General features: G+C 40.6%; 1 protein-coding gene across 11 annotated transcripts in view; it reads right to left on the reverse strand.

The window, feature by feature from the left end:
* Positions 1-26,068, reverse strand: part of LIMCH1 (LIM and calponin homology domains 1) — a 318,118-nt gene that overhangs the window by 186,835 nt on the left and 105,215 nt on the right. For all 11 annotated transcript variants that reach the window (XM_036417635.2, XM_045573069.1, XM_045573073.1 and 8 more), the window contains exon 2: positions 2,925-2,995. In XM_036417635.2, coding sequence (XP_036273528.1) covers positions 2,925-2,995 — 71 coding nt within the window. The remainder of the gene's footprint in view (positions 1-2,924; positions 2,996-26,068) is intronic.

A 26,068-nucleotide genomic window follows, 5' to 3' on the forward strand; every position in this document is an offset into this window, starting at 1 on the left:
CTGAGGCTACCAATTCAGTTCATTCCACCTTAGCAAACTCTGTGCCAGGGCTGCCCGTTGAACATGGCCCTGGTCCTCAGACTCCTTCAACTCCTCCACGTTTAGAGAGCTTGGACAATAACTCACTTACCTGGGGTTTCATCCTGCCCACGCAGACAGTAACATTTGTCCACATCCTGCTTTGGCCAGTTCCCTCAGTTTCAGCCCCAGGCTGTCGGCAGTCCAAGCCCTTTATTTATTTAAAGAGGCCCTGCTATAATCTGTGCCTCTGTGTTGTCTAACCATACTATTTCCTAACCATGGCCTGGACTTAAACCCTATCTCTCCATCCCTATGTAGCCCTAATAGCCATGAATATGTTTGCAAATGGCCAATGGGTAGTGGTATTGCACACATTGACAAATCCATCCCCTAACTCAATGTCTTCAGCTAGGTAAGAAATGAATCTTGTGTGTGCCAATGTCTTCATTAAACACACACACACACACACACTCACTAGAGGTCTGGTACACAAAATTTGTGCATGGAGGAGGGATGTCCCTCAATCCAGCATGCACCCTCTCCAATCTGGGACCCCTCGAGGGCAGTCGGACATCCCTCTCACAATCCAGGACTGCTGGCTCCCAACCCCTCACCTGCCTGCCTGCCTGCCTGCCTGCCTGCCTGCCTGTCTGCCTGCCTGCCTGATTGCCCCTAACAGCTTCTACCTGCCAGCCTGATCACCCCCTAACCACTCCCCTGCCAGCCTAATCGACGACACCTCACTTCCCTCCCCTGCAGGCCTAGGTCCCCCCCAACTGTCATCCCCTGCAGGCCTGATCATCTATAATTGCCTTCCCCTGTCAACCATCTTGTGGCAGCCATCTTGTGTACACATGGGGGAGGCATCTTTGACCACATGGGGGTGGCCATCTTGTGTGTTGGAGTAATGGTCAATTTTCGTATTACCTATTTATTATATAGGATGTATATATGTGTTTTTATTGATTTCAGAGAGAAGAAGGGAGAGGGAGAGAGAGATAGAAACATCAAGGATGAGAGAGAATCACCAATCAACAGCCTCCTGCTGGGGATCAGGCATGTGCCCAGACCAGGAATTGATCCATGACTTCCTGATTCATGGATTGACACTCAACCACTGAGCCACACCAGCTGAGCTGGGTGCCAATGTCTTTAGATCCAGATCCTTGCTTTCAGATGAGCCTCCTCAATCCCAAATCAGGCAGGTGATATTAGCCCCTGACAAATACAGTCTTGGGGATGGAGTGGAGAGGTGGATGCCTACAAGAATCTTTGAAACAAATGTTAAGTAAAAACAAAAACAAAACAAAAAACTGGTACCAAAGACCCACTTCAACAGGTTAAGAGAGCACTATGGAATAAATTAGATCAGATTCTGGGTAACCTATTAACACTACGAGAGGGCTAAGCCCAGAATCATTGGAGAAGCTGGTGCTAGAATACAAGGGAAGTGCTGAGAGTCTGTCTGGGCTATCTCTGGTGTGATGCTAACCCACTCTGGACCACCTATGAGATGAGCTCTGATAACAAAGGGAAAGATCTGTGAGGGTGTAAGTATGAGAAGATTGCACAGGAAGGAAGGCATGGGAACAGCTAGCAGGGGGTGTAAATTTCTCTTTGAAGAAAGCAGGGCAGTGGGGAGCAGGAATAAAAAGATGCTGACATGAAATGTGTTGAAAGGCGATGCACAATAACCAACATTTTTATACAAATGTAATTTGGGGCAGCACCTGATCCTCACGATCCCATTGAAGTATATGGAATACAAAGAAAGTATATGGAATAGGCAATAGGTGTAAAGTTTGATTACCATTTTAAGAGGGGGGGGGGGGGGAGACTAGAGGAAGTTAATTCATTTAATGGGTGAAGTAAGGAACTAAGTGTCTAGTTCTCAGGCTCTGAAACCCATGCTCTTTCAGCTACATCAGTGGGTGGGCCCCAAACAATATTCTGAAGTTGCCAATATTAAGAGTGGATTCTATGTGATTCCATTTACACAAAGTTCAAGATGAGATAAAGCAGATGCTATGATGATAGAAGTGCTTTTCTGTAGGTGGTTGGGATGGATGGAAAAAGGACATGAGGGAACTTTCTTTTCTCTATCATGATCCGATGTAGGTTATATGCATGTACACCGTTTTCAAAACTTATCAGAATGGAAACTTGGGAGCTGTGCATTGCATGTCTATACATCTCACCTCAATAAAACAAAAACCAGTACTGAAATGACAGAAGCTATTAAATAAATTCAAAAAAATTTGAAATTTTGATGTGAAGTGTGACAAAGCCCGGGCTGAGAATATAGACATTAGCACTGCAGTCATGGTTCATATTTTAATTTTGCCAGCAGCGCACATTAAACATATTCCAACCAGTTCAGGGAGCAGGCCCAGCAAGGAACACCACTTGGCGTGCTTGAAGCTGCTGTGAGTAAACAGAAGCGCTGTTTGCACTGGGCACATGCTGCTTTTGTTTGAGGGGTTGGGGGTGGGGTGGGGAACAAAGGGAGAAAAGTTGATACTTTTTTTTTTTTTTTAATTGATTATGGTCTCACATAATTGTCCTTATTCCCCCATTCCCATCCCAACCCCCTCCACAATTTGGTCCACATCCATCCAATTACCCGGGCCCAGATTCTCACCTGGTGAAAGTGGGTTGGAACTGGGTACCAGCTACCATAAAGTCCTTCCTTATCTCGTCTGAAATTGCCACAGAGCCCACCGCTCTTCTGAACACCGACTCCCTCACTTACTTGTTTACTGCTTAGCCCAGTGATTTTTTTTTTAATTTCAAGATTCATACTGATTACATTCCAAACAAAACACTGGAAGTTTTACCTACACACTAAATAGCATTAATAATTTTTCTTGAATAAAAACCAACCAGAAGCAGACTATACTTACTCGCACAGAAGGATTCCGTTTTCTAACCCTGTCCGGAAATCTTTGTCACCAAAGCTTCTGCCGGTTACTTGCTGGAAAAGAAAAAAAAAAAAAGAAAGCATAAAGTTTTTTTCTTTCTTAATCAGGAAGCACAGTGATTAAACATGTATATACTTAAGAGCCGTGAAACAACTGGTGGCATGCTAAGAATGGGGAAAATCTGTTAGGTCTGAATTTCCTTTCCATGTGTAGTTTTGCTTAGATCAGCTAATCTTAAATTTAGAACATTTCTTTGAAGGTTGGTTTTTCTTTTTTCTATTCATTACTTTTGAAAATATCTGTTCTTCCTGATAAGAGTGTTACTCTTCTGCTCTGGCCATGTTAAGTCAAGGCCAAGCCTCCTTCACCCTGAGGATCCAATCCATATACTTTCAAAAAAGCCTGCGAGAAAAGTACCACCTAAGGATGAAATACCAATTTGTTAAAATGTTAAAGAGGCAAGAAAGGAAGACACAGACCCCTAACCTTGACAGACTAACATTTAGACAGAAAGATTAATGCTCATATCCATAATGACACGGAGTAAAAAAGGAAAATAAAGGCGGGAAAAGAATGAACTGTGACAGCACAGGACTGAGGGCCAATCTCGATGCCCCTGGCTCTCAGCTGCCCTTTGGCCTAGGCACTGGGGCATTTCTTTGTTCATTCAACATTTTTTTTTATCATCTACAACATGCCATGTAAATATGCATACTATAAACTGTAAAGCAACCTCTAAAATAGCAAAATCAAAAGTTATAGTCAATAAGCCAAGAAAAGAGATCAAAAGAAATCATAAAAATACTCTACCAATAAAAAAGGCAAAAAGGAAAAAAAGAAAAAGGAATACAAAACAGATGTAATAAATAAAAAGCAAATGGCAATATTGTAGACTTAAACCTAACTATATCAATAAGTGCATTAAATATAAATGGCCCAAACATCCCCACTTAAATCACAGAGATTATCAGATTGGATAAAAAAAGCAAGATTCAACTATATGATGCTTATAAAAAATGAGCTTTAAATATAAAGATAGAAATGGGTTAAATAGAAGAATAGAATACGATACACCATGCTAACTAATCAAAAGAGAGCTGGAGTAGTTACAGTGATATCTATCAGACAAAGGAACTTCTAGAACAAAGAATAATTCAGGAACAGAGATATTCATTTCATAATTACAAGGGGGTTAGCTCATCAGGAAGACACAACAATCCTAAACATCTTTATACCTAATTTTTTTTTTAAAAAGCTTCATAATACATAAGCCAAAATAGATGAACCTGTAAGGAGAAATAGACAAATTCACAACGAGTCAGAGATTTAATATCTCTCTTTGAAAACTGATAGAACAAGCAGACAGAAAAGTGATAAGGATAAAGAAGAGTTGAACAATACTATTAATCAAGTGAACTTAATTGATATTTTTAGGATACTCCAATCCACAAAGCAGAATATATATTTTCTTCTTACGTTCACAATGAAAATTTATTGAAATAGATCAATTTCTGGGTTAAAAAAACAAACTCCATAAACTTATAAGAATTCAATTCATAAAAAAGTATGTTATCTGACTGACCACAAAGAAATTAAATCAGAAATTAACAAAAGAAATATTTCTGGAAAAATTCACAACTAACTTTAAACTAAGTAACACAATTTTAAACAACCTTTTGATTAAAGAAGGAATCAACAGAAATTAGAATGCATTCTATAGTGAATGAATATGGCAATATAAAAAAAGTATGGAAAGATGCTAAGGTAGAATTTGGGGAAAATGTATAACACAAAATATCTAAATCAGAAAAGGACATTTCAAATCAATGAATTCTGCTTCCAAACTAAGCAAATGAAACCCAAATTAAGTAGAAAAAAATACTTTATACCAGAATTGAAATCAAATAGAAAACCAAAAAGCAGTAGAGAAAAATCAATGATATAAACAGCTGTTTTTTTTGAAAGCAATAAAATGCTAAACTGCCAGGCTGATAAATCTTCAACTAATAAAATTGATAATCTCTGGTTTTTAGCCCAAAACAGAAAAACACAACTTATCTATCAGGAATGACAGGGATGACATCATTTTATATTTTACAGACATGAAAAGAATAATAAATAAATAGTATAAGTAAATTTGTGACAATAAATTCACCAACTTGGATGAATACGAAAAATTCCTTGTACAAACAGTCAAAGTTCATTCAGCAAAGAAACAGATAACCTTTCCTCAGTGCCACACCCCTCAAAAATGCCAGGCCCAGAAGACTTGCTTGGTAAGTTATATCAAGTATTTAAGGAAGAAATAATGCAATCCTACACAGACTCTTCCATACAATTGAAGAGGAAAGAATACAATTCATTCTATTTGGCCAACATTACCCTGCTTCCAAAACCAAAGACATTACCAGACACAGCGAGGTAGAGGTAGAGGTAGAGGTAGAGGGGGGGGGGGGGGGGGGGGGGGGGGGGGGGGGGGGGGAGAGGGAGAGAGAGAAGTATTTAATATCTTTAAATATTTCCCTATTTTCCTAAAACTTTCTATAATTAATGCATATTACTTTAATCATCAGAAAAATGAGGCAGAATTTTTTTTTTTTTTAAGAGCAGTCTAAGAAAACTAAATGGTCCCAACTCTTCTTTGTAAACCAGAGTTCCGGTTTTATTATAAATATCATTACCACTCCCACAATTCACAAGCCAATATAAAAGTCTAGAAAAAGAAGGAAGGAAATTCCTTTGTTAGTATCCTCTTACTCTTATTTGAGGGGAAGTGAGAAAAATGAATAAAAAGTAGTTCTTTACTGTTTGCAAATATCTAGCCTTTTTTCCCCCCAAAGTAAATTAATAAAGATTCCCTTTTAAAAGCTAAGATTTTAATCACTTTAGCTTTTGCTTTCCTGAACCTATGAGTACCATTTGTATCCTCAAAGTATACTAATATTTTCTATAGAACTAACCTCTATTCACCAAAAAGTGATTAGGAGGCTTTCAAAACATTTTTTCCCCAGGTCTTCCTTTACATTTTTGTTAAAAGTATGTTCTAGTGCAAATGGTGCTAACATTGAGAATTGAAGATAGTTTAGCTACCTTTGTTACAGAATTTCTGGCTAGATTAATCAGGGCCTTTCTCCATTTATTGAGCAATGATGATGAAACAGAAACTCAAATGAGACATAACCACCATATACAGAAATCTCAAAAACTGGGGAAGGAAGCACATATCTAAATTTTTACCATCAACAGAAGATAACACAACTATTAAGATTATAAGAAAATATTGGTGAACACAGACCACCTAAAAGGCTCATGTACTATTTAAAATTGTCTTGCATATGATGCATAGTCACTAAAAAATTTCAAGTAGAGTTGATTTGATAATCCAATGTCAGCATGCTAATCAAAATGCTCCAACTTGTCGTTTGATTAAATTCAATCTCCCAGACTCCCAATTCTGAAGACAGAAATAGGCACCACGCATTTGGAAGAAGGTTCTTGTTTCTACCTCTGTTCCCCCTCCTTCGTTCCTTCCCTCCTCCCTTTCATGTGTCCATCCATTAGGTCCCAGCATAGCCTTCACATTGCTCTCCACTGATCAAATGCCATCGATTCTTCCAAGTCCAGGTCATTGAGTACAGAGCCACCTGGACCTTTGTTAGGAAAGCCAACAGCTATTCTGAATAGACTCCAGAAATTCAACCAGGAGATTGCCGCTAAAAAGTCTGGTTCTTAAACCAGCAGCAGCATCTTCACCTAAAATTAATATTTAAAAACACTCTCATTTTTCCCACCCCTTCCAAGACCAACTTAATCAGAACCAGCATTTTAAAAAGATGTCCATGTGATTCATATGCAGAGTAATTTTGACTAAATTTACTAAACTAAGCCAGCCTCTAAAACAGTAAAATCAGAAGTTATTGTTACAAATCAGAAAGGGAGGACCTTCCATTTGGAATTGAGATTTTGGATCACATGTCTCAACAACTCCTGTCAGCATCATCTTTATGATGTGTTTACAATATCAAATTCCGAAGACTGCTAATTTAACTCCAAAGACTGCTAATTACTGTTCCTTTCGTGACAGTATAATCCATTGCTATAAAAAAAAAAAAAATAGCTGCCCAGAATCAACTACCATATCCCAAGTTGAGCAGGGGAAGTGTAAAGGAACTGCCCAGACCCTTCACTAATCTTCTCACCTGGATCCTGACTGACTGATGACTCTCAGGAACCTTTCAGACAAGACACCGGCCAAGCCATACTGTTAGGATCACTGTCCAAGGACTCAGAGCAGGATGGGAAAGATTAGTAGGACTATAAAAGAGACAGAGATAGGATGGATGGGGTCATGGGGTCATGTGGTCATAGGGTGGATGGAGAGAGAGCCCGGGTTCAGGAGCATTCAGGGTCTAGCAGGGAAGAGCAGCATGAAACGTCAGGAGTGCTTTGTCATTCCCCTGAATTCTGCTCTCCACACCTTGCTGGATCCTCACCCATCTGATCAATTAATACTTGCAACTCCATTCTTGCAATTGTTCAGCTTAATCATGCTTGATCCTGATCTTCCACACCCAAGCATACCCACCAAAATCCTGTTGATTCTCCCTTCAGAATTTAGTGAGAACCCAATCACTTCTCACTGCCTCCACTCTACCACCTTACTGCACCATCTTATACCTAGCTGAGACTCTTTTAATAGCCTCACTGCTTTCACCTTCGCCTCCCTTCTATCTGTTCTCAACAGGGTAGCTAGGTAATCCTGTAAAGTTAAATCTTGCCACTACTGTACTCAAAACTCCCAATGCCTTCCCATCTCACGCACAGCAAAAGCCAAAGCTCCTGCAGTTCCCTGAAGGCATTCAACATAAAAACAAACAAGCAGACATGGTCTATGTTTCTCAATGGTTAGAGCATTGGCTAAATCGACCCTACATACTGAAGGGTCACAGGTTTGATTCCCAGTCAAGGGCACATACCTGGATTGTAGATTAGATCCTTGTAGGGGGTATATACGGGTGGCAACCAATCAATGTGTCTCTCTGTGTTTCTCAGCTTCTCTCTCTCTCTCTCTCTCTCTCTCTCTCTCTCTCTCTCTCTCTCTCTCTCTCTCTTTCCCTCCTTCCCTCCCTCCTTCTCTCTCTCCCTCTCCCTTTCTCCCTCTCTTCCTCTTTCCCTCTCTATCTCTCCCTATGCTTCTACCTCTACCTCTATGTCTATCTCTATCTCTCTGTCCCGCCCTCCTCCCTTCCTTCCAACAACTCTAAGAATCAATGGAAAAAATATTCTCAGGTAAGAACAAAAAACAAAACCAACAACAACAAAAAATACAAGCAAAAAACAAACAACAAAACACCTACAAACTAGCTTTAGCACATGGGCAAAACTATGAGATAACCCCATGATTTTACATGGGGCATATGAATCTGTACACATCTCCCCATTCAAGGGAATCGATCCCCAGAAGCACTTATAATATGTTGGCAATTATGTCACCAACTATACCCTGTGTGCCTTTCAGGAAAGCCCAGTATCAGATTCTGCCCCTGCTTTATGGCTTAGGGTTAATTCACTTCCATTACTAACCTAAATACTTGTTGGAGGGACATGTGTCAAATAAAAACATTCAATGAATGGATGATTTATCAAAACTTTGATGGTTTTAAAGGAAAAGAAAAGATTTCATGTACTTTAGCAATTAAACCCAAAGCAGAAGCAAGAGGACATCATGATGTGTTATCACACTATTTTATGCAACTAATTACTGAGGAAGCTCATCTATATTTTGATTTCCTTCCCAGAGAACTAAACAGTAATTATGTTTCTGAGTTTGTCCATATTAATGGCACCACTCTAAATGACTCAAATAATTGAAATGTAAGGAGTACAAAAAAAAAGTCTAATAAAAAAAACCACACAACTTATGGAAGCATTTTTATGATGTGTTTATCATGTAACACATTATATAGCATGATGCTATACTTCAATAATTACTGCGTTACCATTGTTATTATGTAATTGCCATGAACAGGCAAAGACTGCCAAGAATCACTCTCTCAGCCTGATTATTACCATTTAAACAAACTGTATTTCATAAATGTTTTCATTAAGCTTCAGTGTTGTTTTGTTAATCAATCTGGTGGCTATACTACAGACAATTAATAAACTGAAGGACAAAGATTGTAACTTAATTTTCGAAAGCCTTATATGATCTTAAGAGGAGATTATATTGGCTGACAAAATACTGGTCCCTAGATTCAAGCAATTGAAAAAATAACACACAACATATCAGTAGATTTTTTTTTTACTTAACTTTTGAAAGGGATAGATATTTTCTCTCAATTGTTGTACAAAACAAGTACACTTTTCAGAAGGCTGTGATTTCCTCCTATAAACACTAAATGGGCATCACACCTCTTTAAGTCTCTGGAGAAGATTTGTGGCTCATTATGCCCATTTATCTTCTGATCATATTTGACTTATCTGACAAGAACATTTCTGCATATTTTATACCTGAATTGTAAAATAAACCAGAATAGAATTGCTCTTATTTTTCACATTTAATAAGAATAAATTAACTGCTATTTCTGTCTCCTTCTGGGGTTGCTAGAAAAGTCAAATCAAGATTCTGTTGAAACCCTTTGTAAACATCTGAGCAAGAATTAGCAATCAACCTATCAGTCATCTACTGAATACCTATTTCATGCCAGGCATTATAATGGTGTAAGACTAAAATAAAATAAAATAAAAAAAGATCTGAAGCCTGCCCAGTAAGAATCCACAATCCAGGGGGAAAGATAAAACATTACAATGTAGTAGGTGTTGATAGGGAAACATGGAAAGAGATCCACAGGAACATGGAGGAAGCAATGCATACAAATTGCATGGCTGAAGCAATAGTTGATTGATAAGTAGTTTGTGTTCATTTACCAACTACCATATGTCCTCACTGTTCTAAATGCTTGTCACATATTAATTTATTTAATCCTAAAAATAACTCAGTGAGGTGGGTCTGATTATCATCATCTCCAGTTTAAAGTCAAGGAAACCTAGACACAAATAGGGTAAGTCACTTTGTGCAAGGACACAAAGCAAGTAAATAGCAGAACCTAGACGTGAGCCCAGATAATGTGACTGCAGAGTTCATGCTCCTAGGCATGATTCTCCGCGGCATCTGAGCAAAGGAATGAACTCTCTCTGCCCGAGACAGTCAAGGAAAGCCTTTGAGGGGCTGGCATGTGAATTGGTTCTGAGGGATAAGAAGGGATTCCCCAAAGGAAGGAGATAAAGTAGGGCATTGCAGGCAGACAGCAAGGCCTGTACAAAGGTTTCTTTGAACCAAGAGGGAACGTTCTAAGAGCTGAGCCCAGGGGACAGGCAGGGAGGGAGGAGGGAGGAGGGAGTGGGAGGAAATTAGGTGCCAAAGGAGGCATGGCCCAGATGATAAGAAACTTGTGTGTCAGAGCTATGGCTTATTCTTGATCCTGAAACAAAAGGTGCTGCAGAAGATGGGAGTAAGGAAGGGATTCTTCCCATCATTCTCCCCATTTTCAACTTATTCCCAATTCCTAAAGAGAATGACTTTTGCTTGGTGCTCACAATGAACTCCTCCCAGACTTTCCCATCCCCATATTATAGCCCAATGACCTCACTGTTGGGATCACATTGAGATTGAGACCATCTAGCCCAACTTTCCATCACACCACCAGCCCAACCTGCACACATACTATACTGCACCTATTTTTCATCTTTTCCTGTCAGCTCAAAAGGAAATAAATACACTTCCTCTTTCCTCTATCAAAGCTATGGATCCTATTCTTTCTCATCCCTGGGTGTTGCCTTTATCTCAACCTTACCCCTTGGTTCATAATATCTTTCATCTCTCTGCTGATAGCACAAGTTTCCCTTTCTTCCTAAAAACGCTAATTCAATCCCAACCTCTTTAACCCGCCATCCCAGTTTCCTCTTCTTTTGACTGTTCAGGCTCCATCTGTGAGTACCCTGTATCCATTCCCCTTATCTTCATAGCTCAGCTGCCTACCAGTTGTCCTTTTTTAATTCACTGAAAACTCTTAAAGGGTTAAGAGCTGAGACCCATGATTTTGAGATCCACTAGCATAAGCTAAATCATACGCAGATTCGTGAACATCTACCAAGCCTCAGCTTCCCTACTTACAAAATGGTAATTGTATCTACTCCAAAGTTTTGCATGAAGAGTAAGTGAACTAGTATATGTCAAGCCATTCCCATAGTACTTGACCCACAGCCATTCCCATAGTACTTGACCCACAGTCAGAGCTCAGGAAATTTCACTGTCAATATTGGCAGTAATGCTAGAATTGTCATAGATTTCATCCTTGATTTCTCAGTTTCCAATATTCTCAGCAGCTCATTCTGTCCTGGTTTAATGATGTCATGCTTTACTGGTTCTCCTCTTAAATTCCAGTATTGCCTAAAGACATTTTCTGAGCTAAAAGTCATTTTCTCCTTTAACCTGAATCAAAGTCTCAGAAGTAGGATAGTAAACCACTCTCTCCTTTCCAATCACTTGTCTCTCCCAGGCCTCCTCACCGCCAAACACTCCTGACTTTTTTCCTGCTTCATTCAATAAATACTCCTTTCTCTGCTGCCTTGGGTACTTATACTCCATTCATTTCCTAATGTAAAACATGGTGTGATTTTTCCTTCACTTTCCCTTTTTCTCTTTCCAACCACACATTCCCCTTCCCTGGGTAGTCCCATACCCTTAAATACCTCATATATGATAATTCAGACATTTTTATGAATTTAAATCTCTTGCCTCTAATTATCCTGCATATGGTAACCCATACATTTCTCTACATGGCTCTGGCCCTTTTTCCCTGAAGTCCAGAATCAAATATCCAATTTCGTACTCAACATCTCTTCTTGACTACCTATTAAGCATGTCACACGTAAGATCAAAACAAAACCCATCGTATCTGTCCCCTGACCCAACCTGTGTTCCACCTCTCTAGTCTTCTCCATATCATTGTATGGCACCACCATCTCCACCCGCAACTTCACAGAGATGCATTCAAACCATCAGGAAGAACAATGCTCCTCCCTTCACAATGTATTTAAGATTTATCCTTTCCCTCTGTCTCTACATGACCACACTAGTGGCAGCAGCCGCCCTGCTTGCACGCTGGCCCCTGCACAGACCATTTCTCACACAGCACCCAGGAATCTTTCTATAGATCCATCTCATGTCCCTTCTCATTACACCAACATAAGTCCAAGTATGTTCACAACCTCTTCATTTTACAGATGGGAAAAAATAATGTTCTGCAAACGAAGTGACTAGCTCAAGGTCATACAGCTAGCTATCAGCAAGGAAGACTAGACTCGGGTCTCTCTTCACCCTTGCCAGGACCTCAGTGCCCCCAACATTGCCTTCAGAAAGCACTTCTTTTTGAGGCACTGATATGGCTACGTTCTCCTGAACAGCAACAGCTCCTTACAACTATTCAGTTCAGCTTGGCAAAGAAACAGCGCAGAAGTCCAGGCCTGAGGTTGCTTAATCAACATTATCAGACCCTGATCCTCTCCAGTGCTAGCTCTGAGTGCTTAACAGTGAGAATAATAGAATGCAATCTGCAGAATCCATATATATTTTCATCGTGTCATCAGAAAACCAGAAGGCGCTGTTTAGAGCCACAGATTGACAGACTCCGCTAAGAAAAAATCTAAGAATGCAGGCGATGCTCAAAAGCACCCCGGGAGCATTAAATCCTCTGATCCAGCCTTTGTGCACTCCAGACACAGAAAATGGGTCAGTCCGGGAGCATGTGCGTGGATTCAGCGGCAACGGCGGCTGCACATCCTCAAGCTGTTCTTGCCTTACTGAGAGCCCGAACAGATGCCGCCAAGAGCGTCAGACAACACTCAAAGTGAGCTTCCGCACAGCATAATGTGGTAGCGACTGATTTGGGAGCAAAGAGAAAGATGAGCCCAAAAAGAAAACGCTCATGGAGTCGTCCTGGGCTCTGTGTGTTTTCTCTATTTCAAGGAGTAGGGACCTGCATCAGCCACAGTGTTCCTCCTGGGTACCACGTAACTCCACTAATTTGGGCAAATCAGTGTAGGTAACTGTCATCCAGTCCTCAGCACAGTGAGAAATAAGACCTTTGAATTGGGCAAATCTGGAGTCAAATTTCAGGTCTGACACTCAGGGGCTGCATGACACTGGACAAATGGCTTCATTTCTCTGAGCTTGCACCCTTATCTTTAAAAGATGGTTGTAGGAGCCTGTTTTGTGAGGTTGTTAGAGGTTACAAGTCATGAGTGGAAAGGTTCAGGAGGACATTTTTCCCCCCAAGTTTCATGGTTACAATTTTTGTTCAAAAGAAAGGGATGTAGTTGAGACAGGTTTGCCACTGCGCTGATGGACCTGGGGCTGTGGGTCTGAGTACAGAATCGCACAGGGAAGCCAATGTGATAACCTCCCACACACTGTTCAGGTGAAGTGAGACTATGAGAAAACCACTGTGCATGTTCAGAATATGACCCATTTTATGAAAAAATTGGCCTTAAAAATGCCAATGTCATGACAAAAAAGTGGAGGGTTGCTATTCAACATAAGAGACTTAAGAAACATACAACCAATTATCTTGCATGCTCCTTAGTAAAATCTTAATAGGACCTTTACAAATGACACTTTGGGCCCAATTGCAGAATCTGAATACACACTGGCCATTTGATAATATCAAGGGCTTCACTTTATTAACAGTGACAATGTCATGGTGTCTATGTAGGAGAATGTTCTTACATTTTGCAGATGCACACCAAAATATTTAGAGGAAAGGGGGTCTGATGTCTGTCATTTGTTTTGAAATCATTGGAAATATGATGGGGGTATGTGTGAATGTGTGCGTGTATGTTTGTGTAAGAAGTAAATGTAGAAAATGTTAACAATTATTGAAACTATAGACAGTAGGTATATGGGTTTCCTTGATTCAATTCCTTCCTACCTTGCTCCTTCTGCCCTTCTGTCCCTCTTTCCATCCCTCCCTCCTCTCCTTCCTTTCCTTCGAATGTTTCCAAATATTCATAATAAAATGTTGTTGGGTTGAAAGTCGTTCAGCTGCCCAGGGAAAGTACTCAGGTTAACCTGTCCAATTTTGGCTCATTTATTTTTAGGAGCATTTGCTCATATTTGTTTTCACTGATGACAGTCACTTATCAGTTCACTATCAATCATTTCATTTATATTCAACCCATACTCTCAACTGCTCACCACACAGAAATGGCACTTGCCAGCCATTGGATCAGCATGACGTTAGCATTGCAGATGGAAGGGAGAAGGGGTCAAGCCTTCCCAATGTTGGCCAAGAACTGGAACTAGAGGCTCTGCCAAGTACACACAGTCCAGTGACAGCTATAGAGCAGTGTGAAGAACTGATCAATTTCACCATCTGATATTCTAATAACTGAATCATTTTTAGTGAAGAATCCAAAGTAACCACAGAACTGTTGTACTTTGTCAGGACTTGGCATTTAAAAAGGCATCAAAGTCAAGTTAGAAAACTACTAGAATTCATCCAAACAAGTTATTAGATTCCCAAATGAAAACAAACCGTGGTGAAATGTCATCATACAGACAGGATGATCACATTCTAAACAGCCTGTCCTTTAAAAAGTTGGTATGACTTGGGCAACACAACTAGGAAGGCAAACAAGAAAGCGAGCAACATAAAATGAGAGTGGCTTTGAGAAGGAGGGAGGAATTATGGCAGGGCTTGGGTTTCCAGGCTGGCACAATTCTGCTTCATGAGTTAAGATCCACTCCTTGATCCAATAAGTCTAAGGCTGTTCACCTTGTTTTATGTGGCTTTCTGTAATTGTGTTATATTTTACAATTAAAATGATTTAAAGGGAGAGCTGAGAATATGTAGCTTAACCTCCATATTGGCTCAGCTTCACTTTTTTCTCTCTCATTAGCCACCAAAGCCATTTCCATTTATTTTAGCCAGAAAATACTTTGTAGTGATAAACACCACTTTTATAAAGTTTTTCATTAAAATATAACAGAAATACACTTCCATCTAATAATATTCCTAAGGTCCTCTGTTGAAATGGTGGCTGGGATGCACACATGTCCACTGCTTAGTGTAGTGATCGGCAAACTCGTTTGTCAAAAGAGCCAAATATCAACAGTACAACGATTGAAATTTGAGAGCCAAATTTTTAAACTTAAATTATATAGGTAGGCACATTGCTATTAACTTAATTAGAGTACTCCTAAGCTGCATTTGCTAAAAACTCAAGGGGCCAAAGAGCTGGCTCTCAAGCTGCAGTTTGGCGACCAGTGGCCCAGGGTATTTTAAAACAAGCATTTGAACATTAGACACAGGAGCCAATATGCTATTTGGCTTTGGAACATAAAAGACGTATCTTCTTCAAAGAGTTTGCCATTTAAATGGCTCTAGGCAGGTGCTTAGGATTGGGAATGGCCATAGTGCCCCTCACCCCATCTTCCATCAAAGGTTCTTTGTTGGGATCACACAGTTGTCTAGTGACACCTTCTCAGGCTTGGTCAGAGGCCCAAAGTCAAGATAACCGAGTCCTAGTCACAGTTCTGCTAACTTCCAGCAAATCACTTCACTCTCTTAGTCTCAGACAGCTCCACCCAAGGCTGCTGACTCTCTGAGTCCTCTTCCACCCTAGCCTTTCACCTTGGCATTTTGATAATAATAGGACCATCATTTATTAAACCTTAATCCACTCATATATGCCTCAGCTCCCTAATGTGGTAGTTAGGCTACCAGGACTGGTTACACAGATTGTGCCCTGGACAAGGGCCTCCAGCTGAGGAGACAAGCTGTGGCTAAGGCGAGCCTGAGCTCTCTTTGTCAAACCATTCAAACTCTACTGAAGGAAGAGGCCCATTTTCCTAAATCACATAGCACCTCTCTCTGTACCCATGCCCATAAAGCCCACCCTAAGGTGCCATTTTGAGTTTATGCAAAATGGTACTCAGTGGGTTATCAGAGGCCCTGCTACAAGTACTGCTATTACCACTGTTATCCAGATAAACTGAAATACAGACCATTAAGTAATTTGCCCAGCTTCACAGAGCTGGCAGGTGGCAGAGCCAGGACTCTAATCTGGACAGTCTGACTCCTGACCTATGACCTTAACCAGCATACTATGTTGCCTACATATATCTGTGTCCCTGCTGACTTACCCCTATTATCAGTTAAATTGTAAATAAAGGCCTGACTTCCCATTGCGTGTGCCACCTTCTCTCTTCTATGTGCCTTTGCCTTAAACTGTGGAATAAAAAATAAACCCCTCAATTCTAAACATTTGTCAAAATGTCTGTACATTTAGGATCAATTCACTCCATACCATGGGGGTGAAATAATAACAATGTTTAGGATGTCACTGGAATTTTAGCTCTATACTTTAAAAATCATCACAAATATCCAAAGAATCCAAATTAAAACAATCCTACATACAATTTGACCCTCTAGGGTAGGGGTGTCGAACTCAATCAGAGAAGGGGCCAAAATCTAAAATCCAGCCTAAATCGCATTGTGATGGAAACGCAGCGGAGTGCAGTGATGACAGCGCGGTGCGGGCCACATTGCAAGGCCTGGCGGGACGGATTTGGCCCGCGGGCCTTGTGTTTGACACATGTGCTCTAGGGAATGAAAAATAAACATCGACTGGTGGGCAGTGTCTGGGGACAAGAAGAAAGGAAGGCAAGATGCCGCTTTAAGGCCATTAGGCATTTCTATAACAAAAGGTTTGTGCTATGGCAGGAAATCTGTTCTCCTGGCTGGTTTGTGATAAAGACAGAGATCACCCTGGGATGCCATTCGTCTCTGAGTCTCACTGACACTGCAATGTGGTGGCTGCCTCCCGCCCCGCACACACCCCCTCCCCATAAGGTGTTACATAGAAGAGTACAACCCTGCACTACAGAGAAATTAAAGAAAAAACAGCCGGGCTAGTCGTTATAAATCTAATAGGTGAGAGCCACGTTAAACCAAAAACCAACAACCAATAACGGGGCCTTCTGACCACACAGCACCTTGAAATACTTCATTAATGAAAAGACAGGGGAGAGGAAAAGAGGTCTAAAATGTAGCTGTGTTATTGTTAGAATGCATACTATGTTCTAATAGGTCCTTGGTTAGAGTTGTAAGCAAGTCATTTTGAGAAATGGCTTAGAACCAAAGGTTCTGCTAAATGCTTAACATTGGTTCTCACTGTAGGGGAGAGGGGAGCCCTGACGTGTATCATTTGCCAGTCTTCCCCATGTAAACACTCCCACCAGAGGGGATTTCAAGTTCACCCTGATGTCACTAAACTCAGAAGGAGGAATAGACGCACCGTCCTCTCTCCTGAGCCTTGTGAGCTGGCTCCAAAATACCGCTGCGGACTCGCAATGTGTATTGCATACACATCAGCTCCTCAAATAGCATTATGGAATTTCATTATGACATTGACGGCATGCCATAGGTACTTAAAACTTGTTTACAGCAAATAGCCTATGGAAAATCAGTTCCACTATATGTTGTCTTGCTTAGCGTGGCAGAACCTGTAACAATGTTAAGTGCGGACCTACTGTACATGATGAGGCTGATAGCTCAAATGCAGTGTTTCAAGTGAATTAAAACTTCTAAATATCCTTGATATTAATAATTTATCAAATAATCATTGAAAACAAAGCATATATCTATGTAAACAATTAAATGCTTCTAAACTTTCATTTGCTCTTGTTCGTAAACAGTCAACATCTTACAGAAATACAGTCCATGGCCAAGTAAGTTTGGGGAATGCTGTGTGTGATTTGTTTTGTGGTGTGCTTTTTTAATATGATGATGTGTTTTTGCTTTTCAACTTTGAGCTACTCAGAGCTACTCTGATGCTATAACCTGTTATGCTTTCAGATAGCTTTTGCCAGTTTCCTGGCTAAGGAAGCAAAAGGTCTTTACTAAATTCCTGAAAATCAGAGCAATAACAACAGTCTAAAGAATAGGCTTGTCTCAAGCTTTTAAATCAAATCTAAAAACCTTACTTTTGTCCTGCTGAAGTATTTCCTAGCTGTGGAATATGCTCGGGTTCTTGAAAGCTTGTACCCTCTCTAGTCTTGAATTTGAAAACATATTTATTTCTTCTTCCTCCCCTGATAGGAGAGCCAAGAATTATATATAGCAAGACAAATAACTGTCCCCAATCCATTCTAGTGTGTAGAGATATCATTTTTAATGAAATAAGTTTTAGGCAATTAACCAGGCCAGTGGTAGACAAACTCATTAGTCAACAGAGCCAAATGTTAACAGTACAACGATTGAAATTTCTTTTGAGAGCCACATTTTTTTTTTAACTTAAACTTCTTTAACGCCGCTTCTTCATAATAGACTCACCCAGGCTGTGGTATTTTGTGGAAGAGCCACACTCAAAGGGCCAAAGAGCCGCACGTGGCTTGTGAGCTGCGGTTTGCTGACCACTGAGCTAGGCTATAATCACCTTTTAGAGAAAAGGTGGTGAGCAAAACACAGCGCACTTCCACCATAAGGACACACACCACCCAAATGAGAGTGTTGCCCACACTGCTTAGGAGGTGCTAAGCACACAGAACCAGCAGAGCAGACCAGTGGCTGCCTCACCACTGACTGACACAGAGAGCTGTTGTTTGCAAACGGAAGAGCGGAGCACTGAGGCTGTTTGCAACAATCAACAGCTCTGTTCTTTCTCTTTTTTTCTAATTGTTAGGACACCTGCTGCCTCAGTCTCTTTGGCCTCACCCATTATGCAGCATGTTGGTGGTGATGGGACGGGGATATGCCATTGCACACAATGACAGACCTGAGGAAAGACTAAGAACACGCAGCAAAGAATCCACACATTTCCTCTGCCCACTCTCGGGATCGCAGGTCCTTCAAAGATTCACTCCCACCCAAATTCATTAGTGGCCACTTTATGGCATGGGGAGGAGTGAAAATGCAAAGACAATACTTGTCCTTCCAATGATGTCCTTGCAGGATTTAATGATGATTTCATGGGGATTACTCTCCACATTTATCTTCTGGCCCAACCCAGAGAGGAATTCAGAAGCATGTCCCTGAGTGTCCCATAGAGTCCTAACTCCACAGGATGTTGAGATATGATGTAGAAAAGGGCTCCATAGCCAATTCAGTTTTAAGAATGCTGTTTTCCTTTAAAAATATAGTGTTTGGTATATATATATATATATATATATATATATATATATATATATATATTTTTTTTTTTTTTTTCCAACTTTGAGCTTCTCAGAACTAATAATATGCTAATGTACACTGAGGTCCTCCAGTGAGGGATAAAATAGTATTTCCTGGGCTAGACGTTTGTTTGAGCAAGGTCTCTGGTGGGTGGGACTAGTGTTTGTGGAACTTGCATTAGGAAACTGGCATTCTGCAGGGATGGTTAGCTCATAGCCTAGGGCTGTGGTTGGCAAACTGTGGCTCATGAGCCACACGCGGCTCTTTGGCCCCTTGAGTGTGGCTCTTCCACAAAATACCACGGCCTGGCGAGTCTATTTTGAAGTAGTGGCGTTAGAAGTTTAAGTTTAAAAAATTGGCTCTCTAAAGAAATTTCAATCGTTGTACTGTTGATATTTGGCTCTGCTGACTAGTGAGTTTGCCGACCCCTGGCCTAGTGGGGACTAACAGGCTCTCCCGCATGTTGTTTGGCCTTAACCGTACTGATCGCCTAGTACTTTCAATAATTGTAATAAGCCACCTTGATTTAAAAATCAAAACAGCTAATATTTAAACAATAGCAAAGCTTATTTTATTGCTTCTCTTGAAAAAAAAAGAAAGTGGGGTAATGGGGCTCATGCCCACAGACTTGCCACAGAATATCAGTTTAAACCATATAGAAAATTTTAAAAACATCATGTAAGGCATCCTGTTCATAGTAACATTAAGGAAAGAAAAATTACGAATGCACTTATTTGTGTATAAGTTTCAGATAAGTGAAATGAAGCAAGTGAGAGGCCTTCTGAACAGCTGGGAGGATGTGACTGGACGGGAGAGAGGAGGGATGTGTGCAGAGCTAAAGGAAGCTCCAAGGTGCAAGCACAGGCTGAAATCAATGTCATAAAAATAGAGCGCATGCTGCTTCGAAATACAGACACAAAACGCATGTTCATTTACCGTATTTTTCGGACCATAAGACGCACTTTTTTCCCCCCAGAAGTGGGGGGGAAAAAGTCCCTGCGTCTTATGGTCCAAATATAGCCTACACATATACTTTAAAAAAAAAGTGTTTTTACTTGCCCGGCTCTGTGTGGTCTCTGTGTGCTTGCCCGGCTCTAAAATGGTTCTCAATGCTGCTGTTTACTTTACAGGGTTGATTACATGTGTTTATGACTGTGATGTTGTGTTTTAATGCACATAAAATATTTTAGGACACTATTTGTTTCAGAATCTTTTTTTCTTCATTTCCCTTCTCTAAAAACTGGTGTGTCTTATGGTCCGGAGCGTCTTATGGTCCGAAAAATACGGTAAATGTGCTATTTAATTGAGGAACATAGCAGTCAGGAATTTTAACCATGAGTAGCTTTGAGCCACTTGGCTATTATATACAACCTCTGAGAGGATAAACACTAGATATTTCTTAGCTATATGATTAAGTAATTCCCAAAACAATTTCCATCAAATGCCAGGTGCAAAAACAATTACATCAAAATCCTCGCCAGTTCCACAGACCTGTAATAGCAGGACCTCCAAGAACCAGTGAACCAGTTCGAAAATAATGCTGGCACCTCGGAGATCCTATTACTAAGAAGCAGAAATAGATTTTCAAGTGCTCGCTTTGAAATATTAAGCACGTTCCACCCAGATATTTCCACCATCCTAGAATATTTATTAAAAACCAATTCAAAGTGAGTCAGCTTCTAAAAGTTTCCTTGTGCCTGAAGTCACGATGTGTAGCGGTATAATCTTTCCTTAATGTGATTAGCACATCATCAGAAACAAAACAATAAATAAAAAATATATTCTTATTAAGAAGTCAGATCTATGATAGGAGCTTGAAACATGTTTCTGAACCTGAGTTAAGATGGAACTCTTGCTCTTCTATAATTTCTGTTATTTTTCTCATAATGACTCTTGTAATACTTATATTAACAACTCAAAGCCTTAACCTTCAGACTTCATTAGTCTTCTATCTATAGTCTCAAAAGAATACTTTACTTTCAAAAGCTTGGCATCCTTAAACATACAAAAAAAGATCACTCTCCAAAATCATTGAAGCTACCAAAACTCCCCTAACCTTAGCACCATTTTTTTCTACCTCAAAGCAAGAACTGTCTCTCTTTTTTTCTGAGCAGAACCTTGTAACTCAGGCCTCCTACTTCCTCTTCCTCTGGTCTCCTTCCTTCTCTCTGCTTTACACTCCTAACCAAGCTGGGTGATCTTCAAAACACTTCTTTGCATATGGCAATCTTGATTCAAATATTTTAAAAGGTTTCCTATTGCCTTGAGCACAAGTCCTAACTCTGGAGACTGCGAATTAAGGATCTGCTATGAGTCTATTCTTTGCATGAATCCACCACATATACCTATGCCTCTTTGCATGTTTTCATACCACTTACCATCTCTGGAATACCTTTATGTCCAATCTCATGTTCAAATCTCATAAAAATATGCTAAGATTTCCCCAAAGCACACACTAGTCCCTGTATCCCTTAGTAAACTAATTTCTCTCCAATTCCCAAAGCACTTACTGACTTTTATACATGAAATAGAAGATCTGGACTTGAATCCTACTTTCACCACTAACTAGTTATGTAGCTTATGCCTTACCTGTAAAATAGGTAAAATAATAGCACTGATCTTATATAGGGATAAAATATGAATGTGTATATGAGAGCACATGAAATTTATTAATATAATTTACCTTGAATTATCATTAATATTTGTATGTTTTGTCTCTGTAGATTCATTCATTCAACAATTATCTACAGAGCACACATTCTGTGCCTGATAATGTTCTAGACACCGAGGATGTGGTCCCTGAATTTGTGATTGTTTAGTAGACAAGACCAATAACAAACAAAATAACATACAACATAAGCTAGTGATGAGCGCTATGAACAAAAATATATAGAGCAAAACAAGAAGATTAAAGGGGAAAAGAATGGATTGCTATTTGAGATATTTTAAATTGAAAGGCTTGTCCAAGGAGGTGACACATAATCAGACATGAATGAAAAAGAGAGTGAGCGATGCTCATTTCTGTGGGAAAGCACTTCAGGCAGAGAAATGCCAATTCAAGGTCCACAGGTGGGTGTGAGCATGGAATGTCTGATAAAGAAAAAGGCAAATATAGCTGAAATGAAGCCAATAAGAGTGGCAGGATGAGAAGATGAGGGCTGAGAGGCAGCTAATAGCTTCATGGGCAATAATCAGGACCTTGGAACCTACTCTCAGTGCTGTTCAAAGCCACTGAAAAGAGTTTTGAGCCTGGAGATGATACTATTTGATGAACATTTTAAAATATTATTCTGACTATTGTATACAGAATTGACCTGGGGGAGCAGGTGGGAAAGACTGGGGACAGGAAGACCATTGAGGACACCACTGCATAGTCTAAGTGAGGAAGATGGTAACCTGGACCAGGCTGGCAGTTTAGGGGATGATTAGAAGTGATAAGATCCTAGGTTTATTGTGAAGGTAGAAGCTAAATGGTTTGCTGATATGGAGTAACCAAATGTGAGGTGACAGTAAAGAAGCAGAGCTGGGAATGTTGGCATGTTTTGACCTTGAGCAACAGGGCACATGGTAATATAGCTATTAAGATAAGGAAGACTTGAAAAGAAGTAACTTTGGTGGAGGAAATCAAGAGCTGTATTTTGTTTCCACTAAAGTTAGATGACTGTGTGGTATCCTGGGGAGATGGTTAAATACACTAGAGCTCAAAGGAAAGGACAGAGCTAAAGATATACATTTGTATGTGGACCACACAATAAAATCACCCATAGCATATGTAAGGTAATAGGTCTACAGACTGAATCCTGAGCCAGCCAACAATTAAAAGTTGGGAAAAAGAGAAACAATTAAAAGTCCAGCAAAGGAGAACAAATAGGAAAGGCTAGTGAGTTAGGAGGCCAGTTATAAGATGAGGATGTTATAAAAGCCAAGGAAGAAAAAATATTGGAAGAGGGCAGGAGTGGTTAATATCTCAATAATGTTAACAGGTTATATAGGATGAGAACTGTGAATTGTATTGTGTATTGTCTGTTGGATTTGGCCAATGGAGGGCACATGTAACCTTGACATGAGTAACTTCTATAGAATGGTGAAGATACAAGTACACCGGGATGGATAAAGGAAGGAAAGCATAGTCAACTCTTGAACTGAGTAGATATGGAGAAGTAGACGGAGGTAGATGTACAGTTTAAAAGGGGCACATACTAAAGGAATGACCCACCAAAAAAAATGCAAAGTCAAAATGTAGAAAAGAGAGGGATGACCAATGAGAGAGCAAAAAGTAAATCTTTGAATATGTGAGGGGATGAACATCAGAAAGGTGAGAGGTCTGGCCTTAGAGAGGGGCAATTTATTGTAAAGGAGGGTAGGCAGAGTCCATGGGTACAGATGCAGGGTAGATGCTAGGTTTAGTGGTGGGAAGTTAGCAGTTCTCTTCAGATTGCATTTTAGAATCCATCAGTTGGAGATGAGAAAAGAATTAGGAAAAAAACATGAAGAGGGGGAAAGTGAACTAATACATGGGTGGTGAATAAGTGAAGGTATACGCCTCTCTAATTTTCCTCTCTGGCTCTCCTTCAAGAACCTTTACAGCCCTGACTGGGTAGCTCAGTTGTTTGGGCATCATCCTGTCCACCAAAAGGTCACTGGTTTGATTCCCAGTCAGGGCCCAGGCCCCAGCTGTGGGCTCCATCCCTGGTGAGAGATGTGCAGGAGGAAGGCAATCAATGTTTCATTCTAGCATTTAGCGCTCTCGCGCGCTCTCTCGCGCGCGCGCGCTCTCTCTCTCTCTCTCTCTCTCTCTCTCTCTCTCTCTCTCTCTCTCTCTCTCTCTCTCTCTCTCTCATGAATTTTGAATACATGTATCCAGCGTCTTCAACACGATGAAAAATGCCAAGGACGGCAACCACGGCCCACAGCTCACATTTAGGGTCACCTTCATCTCTAATTTCGACAAGTACCTGGGAGTCATTGATGAGGGGGACATTGCGGGGAAACAACACTTCAAAGACTTGAGGAATCTATACTGACCTAGAGGAGGCAGAAAATAGACCAGCATGGTCTGATTTCTGCATTGTGACCACACTTGTCCGTTCCGGAGTCATATAAAGGATCCTATTTCCCCTGATGAAGATGCAAGATTAACAGAGGTGCGTGAGTGTCAGTCAGTGAAAGGAGGCTGGATTCATGTCAACTGCTTGGCTGGGAGGATGGGGATTTAAAATTATCCAGGTCCAGCTACCCAAGAGGTATAGCTTACCAACTTCCCCTCCTGAGCAGTTTATGGTCGTAAGCCCAATGGATTCATCAGATGACCCTGTGACACTCTTACAAACATCCTGCTGAAAGCTGCCCATTTGACCATAGTTAAGTGGAGCCATGATGACAACTGCTCTGCCGAGTGTTTTTGGAAGAAGGGTTTGAAGATCACTAAGATAAACACCTTGCCTGGGTTTCACAGGATAATGTGACAGCTTCGTAGCTTCTTAAAAATAAGAGTCTCCCCACAAGTGAGCTTCATGCACATTCCCAACAGAAAAAAAAACCCAGAGTTAGAAATCTGAGCTGCTACTTATGTTCTACACTCGCCAAAGAACAGACAGGGTATACGTATAAACAGAACTCCAAAAGTTAGCAGAGTGCTGCTGCCAACTTCGATCTTATCTGAATGAGAGGAAAACAGATACCTTATGATGCAGGGCTACAAGCCTTACCCCAAACTCTTGAATTTGTCATTTCTTAACCTTCACACCAGTAATAAAATGTACATATTGTTTATTACACAACAGTTCCAAGGGGCTTAGGGAAGTACCCTATAATCAAACGCAATTTTTGTAGCAAAACATTTGAAGGGAAACATTAAAGGGAACAAATAAAAAGAATTAATAGCCTGAAGTAATTTCAAATCAGGTCAGAGTTTTGCTACAAAATGAAATAGGGAGGGAAGGGAGGGAAGGAGGAAGGAAAGTAGGAAGAATCCTCCCCCTTGCCCCCCTCCTCCCCTCCCCTCCTGCCACCACCACACACATTTTAAATTCTAAGCCCTGATAAGGATCATAAATTTGGGAGGCCCCAGACAAGGAGTTCATCAAGTAATCAAGAAAAGAAAGGGGAGTCCTAGCTGGTTTGGTTCAGTGGATAGAGCGTCAGTCTGCGGACTGAAGGGTTCCGGGTTCGATTCCGGTCAAGGGCACATACCTTGGTTGCAGGCTCTTCCCTGGGCTAGGGCTCGTGCAGGAGGCAACCAATCGATGTGTCTCTCTCACATCGATGTTTCTCTCTGTCTTTCCCTCTCTCTGAGACTCTCTCTAAAAATCAATAGAAAAATATCCTTGGGTGAAGATCAAAAAAATAAAAATAATAAATAAATAAAAGGCCCTACTCACACATATTCATTAAAGAAAGGAGAAAGGAGAAAGGAGAAAGGAGGAAGGAAGGAAGGAAGGAAGGAAGGAAGGAAGGAAGGAAGGAAGGAAGGAAGGAGAACCTATTAGTGGTGCTTTGCAATCTGATAGCACTCTACACTCACTGGAAATACTGCCTCAGCAGACTGGAAATACTGCCTCAGCAGAGACTCTAATTTAATTGTTCCAGGGCAGGGTGTGGCCATTTACTCTTTTTTTTTAAGCTTCCCAGGTAATTCTGATGTGCTGAGACGGTGGAAAACCACTGATGTAGAGCAGGTTAGCAAGGTATTCTGCAAGGTGCAGGAAAGTAAATCTGTTAGACTTTGTGAGCTATTCTATCCCAACTATTCAACTCTGCCTTTGACAAACATAAAACAGGTGTGGCTGTGTTCCAATAAAACTTTATTTAGCCCTGGCTGGATGGCTCAATTGATTGGAGTATCATCTCATACATCAAAGGAGTGCAGGCTTGTTTCCTGGTCAGGGCACATAC

Source organism: Pipistrellus kuhlii, unplaced genomic scaffold (genome assembly GCF_014108245.1).
Source record: "Pipistrellus kuhlii isolate mPipKuh1 unplaced genomic scaffold, mPipKuh1.p scaffold_m20_p_1, whole genome shotgun sequence".
NCBI lineage: Eukaryota > Metazoa > Chordata > Mammalia > Chiroptera > Vespertilionidae > Pipistrellus > Pipistrellus kuhlii.